This window comes from Suricata suricatta, chromosome 6 (assembly GCF_006229205.1).
Source record: "Suricata suricatta isolate VVHF042 chromosome 6, meerkat_22Aug2017_6uvM2_HiC, whole genome shotgun sequence".
In the NCBI taxonomy this organism is placed as follows: domain Eukaryota; kingdom Metazoa; phylum Chordata; class Mammalia; order Carnivora; family Herpestidae; genus Suricata; species Suricata suricatta.
In genome coordinates this window covers 121,571,280-121,579,358 of record NC_043705.1, presented here as the reverse complement: position 1 = coordinate 121,579,358, position 8,079 = coordinate 121,571,280, and the positions used below count along the sequence as shown (strand labels likewise).

At 40.9% G+C, this 8,079-nt stretch overlaps 1 protein-coding gene across 1 annotated transcript in view; it reads right to left on the bottom strand.

Moving 5' to 3' along the window:
- The window catches only part of AGXT2 (alanine--glyoxylate aminotransferase 2), a 41,040-nt gene that overhangs the window by 18,977 nt on the left and 13,984 nt on the right, over positions 1-8,079 (bottom strand). The window contains exons 8-9 of the mRNA XM_029941013.1: positions 6,060-6,160; positions 5,361-5,453 (exon numbers count right to left, since the gene is read on the bottom strand). Coding sequence (XP_029796873.1) covers positions 5,361-5,453; positions 6,060-6,160 — 194 coding nt within the window. The remainder of the gene's footprint in view (positions 1-5,360; positions 5,454-6,059; positions 6,161-8,079) is intronic.

Sequence of the window (8,079 nt, the reverse complement as noted above, 5' to 3'; positions counted from 1 at the left end):
CACGTGTTTAGCCAGAGACTTGGCTATCTCTAGAGAGAGAAAATGAAAGGTGGACAAAGTGACACATTCTATCTATAATCTTCCACTACATCACTTGAACTAGATTTACTATTATGTCATATTAATTATATATTTCATGGCAGCGAATCCAATTCATTCTTCATTTACCAGAGAGTGGATGTTATGAATGAAATTATGTGTGTGTCCTCACCCCGTTGACTTCTCTTACTATGTTGAAGCCCTACTTCCATTGTGAATGAATTTGGAGATAAGGCCTTTAGGGAAGTAGTCAAGGTTAAATGAAATCATAAGGGTGGGGCCCTCATAAAACTGGTGTTTTCATATGAAGAAAAAGAGACAGCTGAGCTCTCTCTCTCTCTCTCTCTCTCTCTCTCTCTCTCTCTGAAGAAAAGGACAAGCAGGCACACAGCAAGAAGTTGGCCACCTGCAAGAGAGATCTCACCAGAAACCAACTTTGCTTGGACTTCTAGCCTCCAGAACTATGAGAAAATAAATATCTACTGCTTAATTCCCCCAGCATGTGGTGTCTTATTATGGCAGCCCCGCTGACTAATCCCCTTACTCTGTGGAAAAGGAAAAATTGCTTATTTACTGAATTAGAAGTGTGATAACAAAATCTTTAATGTGTTGTGTGTGAATTTAAAAGTAACTTAACATTTGATTTATGGGAATATACATGGGACCTTCATTTGGTAATTCTTTTTTCTGTATCATACTCTTGGTTCTAAGCAGGAAATCTTTAGAAAGCCTCACATCAAGGTTTTAGTAACAATTTCTGGATTGTTTCAGGGTAGGTATATATTTGGTTCATTATATTTTACCTTCTACATCCACATTTTAGTACCTAGAACAGGAAGAAACAGCATGTGTGATTCCCTGTTGCTTCTATTTCCCTTGCTGCTGTGACCTGTGGCTTAGAACATTCTGCTTCATTTTGCAAATAGGCATGTTTATCATTGAAGGAATTTTGCTTACAGCTGAGATTTGCAAGGACTGCTCTTTTGTTTTTTCACTGGAAACTTACATCACTTGAGGAAATAAGGACGTGCAGACAGAAATGCCTATGCTATGTTTAAGATTCACAGGAAGGGCACGACCAGATTCCTGTAGGCAAAGATCAAATGCCAAAGACAAAGAGTTATAAGACCTCTTCAGATGTCTACACACATCAGTCACCTTTGTCTCCCCCCTTTTGTTAACAAACAAAAGTTTGAACTTTGATCTGATCTGAGGGAAGATGTTTCTTTAGGATGACAGTTCACCATCCTCTTGGTTTGTGGAGTTTTCTGACCCCAACATCTGGCCACTCAAATGATTGGTTTGTCATGCAGCAAGCATATCAACTTGGACTCAGTGTCATACCTTTATGCATTCAATAAAACAGTGAGATATCACAGGGTACTACTTATCCTTTAGCATCACTGACGTGGATACTACTGGTGAAAAAACAAAACAATTTAAAGGTTTGTAAAGAAAAACAATTCATAAAACCATTTGCTGTAAAACCTCACTAAAATCGAAACTCTGGTTTATTCTTATGTTCACTTCATAGAACATTCTGGCTACGTGAGATTTTATTGTATTTGTTTTGTTGATGAGACATAAACAGAACCTATCACTCTGGACCTTGAGTTTCTAACATATTGGAATAGTAAGGCCAAGTAAGAGTCTCCTTCAGAATAATATTCCCTTGGAAATTTCACAGTTAGCTTCAGGTTGGTTAAAAAGATCTCTTGTGTGGGGTTTGTTTTTATGGTACAATTTCCTCTACCTTGTTAGTGTGTGAGAACCCTGCACTTCATTGTGTGGGTGGGAGAATTCATCTTCCCTACAGCAAGAGCAAAAAGGGCTGGCATTCTTCCATCTCTTCCACAGTCTGACAGGCTGTTTCTCTTTATCATTGCTTAGGAAATGCGCATAGAGTTCCCATCACTGTCTTCAACCCACACAAATTCCAGAACCCTTGTTCTCTGCCATCACCGTTACAGGAAGCCCAGAAGCAAATGCAACCTGCCCATAAGCTCTACCTGGAGTCGTCACAACTGCTGCCATGGGAAATCCATTTCCAATTCCTTTAGCCATGGTGACAATATCCGGCAGGATGTCGTGGGTTTGGAAGCCCCAGAAGTGAGAGCCCAGCCTTCCAAATCCTGTCTGCACCTGATGGAAACAGACCCACAAGCATTTGAAACGTTTCAAGTAATGCTGGCTTTCCTGACTCTGCTCTCTTCTCTTTCCTCCTCCTCTTCCGCTGTGTCATCATTGCCAGGCTCCATCATTACCATCTTTGTACGAACATGGACAGCACTTAATCTGGGTCTGAGTTTTTAGTCACCAGAAGCCATTTACTAGGTGTGTGAGATTTTGGATATATTTCTAAGTCCTCTGAACCTATGTTAACTGTGTTAAGTGAAAGTAGTAATAGCAAACATCACAGGGCTGCTGTGAGGGTCGTCTAGTGAAAAGGCACTTTGTGGTTAGCAGTCCTTAACAAAGGTCTCCAGTGTGTAAGGCAGCAAGCAGGGCAGAAGCTGCCTCTGCCCCCCCCCACCCCACCCAGATGAGGCAGGAGTTACAGGGAGTGGGTGGGGGTGGTATGGCTGCCGTTGGGCCCACACAGGCTAGTTACTCTCTTCCTGTGACCTCCTCCTTCCTGAGAATTGTGTTACAAGATGACCCAGTGAAGCCAGTGAAATCAGGATTGAATTAAGTTACCTTTAGTGTATTTGTGTGTGCTTTCTCCCTCTTTCAGGAAACAGGAAACACTCTTCCTGTTTCTTTATGTCGTTAGCTGCTCTTGTCCTTCAAAACAGCTTCTTCATCATTTGGTCCAAGAAGATTTTCCTGAACCCTCATAGGGCTCCCTCTTAAGATACCTAAGCATGCTGTAATCAAGACTCTCACCTTGGGCTGTTGTCACCACTGTATGTGTCTGATGACAGGAGCTGCATCCTATTCCTCTCTTTCTCCACAACATATAGCAAAGTGGCTGATAAAAAATGGATACTTGGTGTTTGCAGAATGAATAAAGAAGTAGCAGAAGTGCCTACTTAAATAAAGCCACACAGACATTTCCATGGAAATTTCTGCCAGAGCCTTTCTGGCAAAAGTTCCTCGATCTCTTTCTGGCTGTCAGTCTCTTCGTCTGTGTGTCTATCTCTGTCTCTCTATGTGTACACACATTGCAGGTTGGGATAGAGGTGTGGCCACTTAAAGCTGATTCTGAAATACACTCAAAGGAGCAGGCGTCCTTCTCATTTCCCTGCTCCACCCAGGCCACTGCAAAGGCAGGCATCGGGGATCAGAAGTAGGTGGTCGTGAATGTAGAAGAGCTTAGGCATGGGGATCCGAGAGGCCTGGGCTCGAGTCCTGGGTCTTCTACTTCCTAGTGATGAACCTCTGGACAAGCTGAGGAATCTGCCCAAACAAGATAATGTGGGAAGAGCTCATGGAGAAATCCATCCATTTTGTTTTCCTTCTTGTCTTCATTATGTACTCCATATAAGTACCATGAAACAAGTAAAAAAATCATGAAAAATCAGATGTCTTGGACAACGCATGAAATTAGGTAGGACAATACACCATGTTTATTCAGTTGGGAAGCATCCATTTCACAGAATCTTTCAGTAGAACAGAGACGACTTCATCTGAGGTTCATAAACTCAGCTGTCGTAGGGTGGGGAACCTCTACTAGTGAGAGAAGCGGGCTGGGGCCACAACGATGAGCAGGGGTGGTGACTATAGATGTCCATGCCCTGCTTAAAAGAGGTCAGTTTCAAATCGAAGCCTAGGCCCTGCCAGACCTGCAGAGACCAGCTGCCCACTTGGCTCCAGGGATGGCAAATTTTTTTCTCTTTGATTCTCTATTTCTCCTTTTAAAGAAAAGGAAAGCCAGGCTAGCTGATTAAGATCACTTGTGGAAGATCCCTTGTGGCAGGACTGGCTCCATATTTAGGTTTCCCATCTCCTGCCCTCTCTTTTTCTGCCATTCCTTTACTTCCTTTCTATTATTCTGTCATTCTTGAGATGCAGCTTGGCTCAGTGATTAGTGTGGTCTTGGAGCATGGCTTTGAGTTATAGCTCTTTCCCTACCAACTGCATGGGCTTGACAGGTGACTGAACCATCTTGGACTTATAATCACATATCTATAAAAGTAGTATAATAAGAGCACCTAGGTGGCTCAGTCATTTCAGTGTTGGACTCTTGGTTTCAGCTCAGGTCATGATCTCATGGTTTGTGAGTTTGAGCCTCACATAGGGCTCTGTGCTGACAGTGCAGAGCCTGCTTGGGATTCTCTGTCTCCCCCTCTCTCTCTTCCCCACCCCCTCTCAAATAAATAAATAAATAAATAAATAAATAAATAAATAAATAAAACTTTAAAAAATGAAATAATAACAATGGGACATACCTTATAGAATTGTTATTATATGTATCTTATAGATAGTCCTAGCTATTTGTATCTTCACCTAGTCATTAGGACAATCCTTAAGGTCACCCTGTGTGAGATAGTTTCCAATTACACCCTTGAAAGTGATAAAACAACATATCTTAGAAAATTCTAAAAATCATATATTTTAAAAATTCAGTGTGATTTCTTTCTTATTTTCTATGCTGATTCCAAAGGTTAAAGTTTTTTCTCTCAGTGATGTACCTAGTTGTAAACTGATGGAATATAGTTTTCATATTTTTTAATATAAGTTAACTTTCTTCAGAACTTTAACAAGGTGGCATTCCCTAAACTTGTAGTTTATTTGTTTATGTTGAGAGAGAGAGACACACACAAGTGTACAAACAAGGGAGGGACAGCGAGAGAAGGGGAGAGAAAGAATTCCAAGTAGGCTCCATGCTGTCAGTGCAGAGCCTGACATGGGCAGCATGAGATTATTACCTGAGCTGAAATCAAGAGTTGGACACTTAACTGACTGAGGTACCCAAGTGTTGTACAAGTTTTATTATTAAGATGAATGTTGTTGGGTTGGTTTATACTCTTTTGACAAATCTAAGATGAAAACTTGGTTATGAGGTTAAGTTTTCTATGTGGCTTTTGAACCACCCGAATGCAATCCTCAAATGGGAATTTACAAAGTGTGTTGAATGATCACATGTCACTTGTGATGACAGCATCAGTTGTGCCTGTTAGCCACTCATTCGATAGACTTCTTTTTGGATATTTAAGTTCTGTGCTTGTTAAAGTTCTGTACTTGTTAATCTACTAACCAACCAGTTAACTAGCAAAAGCTTCATTTTCTTGGGTTGCAGAGGAAGGTTTAAAGAGGTTTCTCCCTATGGCTTCCCTGTCCTGGCTGCCCCACACCTTACCCATTCCGCGGCCACTCACCTCATCTGCGACACACACACCTCCCTGCTCTCGCACCAGCTTGAAGGCTTCCTGTAGAAATCCTTTTGGGTACTGAACAACTCCATTCACCCCCTGCAAAAGACCAAACCAAGGAGTCCTATAACAACAGCACAGCCCTTTGAAACTAGTGCCAAAAAAAAAAAAAAAAAAAAAGGAAGATAGATCATTAGCATTAGTAATACTAGCAATTTGTCAAATGGTCTTTAGAACTGTTCCAACTATGCATGAAGAGAGTGGCCATTACTCTTATGCCATGCCTTTTGGGAAAAGGATGCAAATATTTATTCTTTTCTGAGATTAGAAACAAAGTAGATGAAGAGGATTTAGTAAGGTTGAAGAAAGGCACCCCCTAGTGGTGTGGTATTAAGCAACCAAATATTGTTGGGGTTTCCTTTTCTTTAAGATTTTGAGAATTCAATCGTTTCATTTATCTTTTCAGCCTGGAAATGCCGGAGATGGTCTTTGAAGGTGAATTGAAAATAAGGGCCCCTTCTCTTTCAAGGGGACCGAGAGAACGAACTGAATTTGGAGAGAGACACAGCAATGGTCACTTAAATTTTTTGGAATTTGTATGAATGTATGAATTAAATGTATGAATGTATGAATTAAATGTATGAATTAAAACTCTCTGATTATTTAAAACTCAGCTCAATCAATGTCTAAGATCAATATACCCACTTGAATTGGCTCTGCAAAAAATCCAGCAATAGATTTGGCCACAGAAGTGTTCAGAGTATCTTTGAACTGTTCAATGTACTGGTCTTTTGCTTGGCAACAGTCTGTGAAGAACAATAAGAACCACAAACAAACAAACAAAACATAGCATTTGAAGATGTGAGAATGACATTCAGAAGGATGGGGGAAGCACAGAAAAAAAGAAAACCTGATGAGTAAACTGACTAGAATCTTTAGAATACAATAAACAGGATATGAGTGTATAGATTTCTGAAGGGGGAACTTCCTTTTAGAACAACCCGTACTTTGGTTTGACCAGAGAGACGAGGATAGTTGTAAAGACATAAACAAACCACTTCAGTCATGTCCATCTGGGGGAAACATGCCCCAAAGTATCATTGAGTCTGATATACACAGCTGTTTCACCTAAGGATCCCCATCTTCTCCACTGAGTAGATTTAATTAAAATGTAATTGGGGTGTGGATTTAATCTATTTGACAGTAACTCTATTTACCTTTTATTGCCACTTAATCAGATGTGCAATTTTAAAACTACAAAGTGCCTCAATCTTTAGAGTTAATAAATATGTTTATAAAAGTATTAGAATCCAGTCCAAAGAAGAATGCACTAGAGCCAGATAACTTTCATCCATGGTAGCAAGAGAGAGGAAGCCTTTGTTTCTGGAATACAGTCCAAGGGTCCCACATCTATGGCCTCCATACTTGACTGAAACTTCAGAATTTTTTAGCCACACCTCTAGTTTGATCCTAAACAGCACCACAGTTTCTAACCTCAAACTCATATCCTCAGACAGCAGAGGGGCACAGAGGGAGATGAGGAGGTGATGGAAGTTCTGGCTCCAGTAAAATGAAAGCAATTTAAGAGGTGAGTCACCACCTGCCATCCTAGTGTTTGCTCAGATGCATGGATACAGACCTGTCTCCTGAAATCTAGAGATAAGAGACAGAAAGTATCTGTCATCGCCATCATCACTGAAGCATAAATATACTTTGTACTTCAGCTCTTCATTTAAAAGCAGAAAAAGTACTACCTGGCCCAAAACATGTTTTAAGGTACATATGATGTTTGGGAAAGCTTGCTTGACTGGTCAGTTGGAATGAGGGACTGGGAGTGTGAAGAAAAAAGGAAGGAACAGGATGCTAAATCCAGAAAGCGAATTTTTAGCATCACTTATGTTGCTTAAGGAGCAGCATATACTAGAGAAGTAAATCTATGCCTCTAGAGATTCAACTTTTTAGTTTTTATTAAGAAAGGAAGAGAAAACAGCCTGGGATGACCCTAAAGGATGGATCATATATCAAAAGATAGAATTTGGAAATTTAGCACGCCCATCTGTAGCTAGAGACACCAAAGGGTGGAGCAAAATCAACCCTAATGGCTTACATCTGGACAAAACCAAAACAAGCCAGGCTTTGCTTGAACCCTGACAGACCTTTCATGATTTGTCCCCCACTGCCCACAAGGTCAGTGATTAGAGGGATCACCTCTTGTAATCAGCTTTTTACTTTATTTCACATTTACTTCCTGAGCTCATTGACGTAACTCCAGGTCACGCTGCCTCTGGAGAGACACGTGGTGTGGTGGCATCACCATGACAACAAGGGTGTAAAGAATGGATGTTCTTCGGATACCAGCTAAGGAACTGAGTAGAGATGGAAGAGTTTTTATTTTAGCTGGTGGCAAAGAAACAGTTAAATAGAGTGAAGAGCCAAGAAAGAACAACATTTAAGTTAAAGGAAACTCATCTTGGCAAAAGGTGAAGAACAATGACAGGATCAGGACGAGGTCTGGGTCATTGTGGGGCAGCATGCTTTGGGAGGTGGACGCCATCACAGGTTACATCTGAAACCCAGGGCCTGGAATGAACACTTGGAAAGACAAAATCCTGACAAAAGGATGGAGGAAGGGAATGAAATCTACCACAGAAACATCTGTATCAGGTTCACAATCTGGACTCCTGCTTATGCCCATGTGGACAAGGATGACATAATCCTGAGGTGA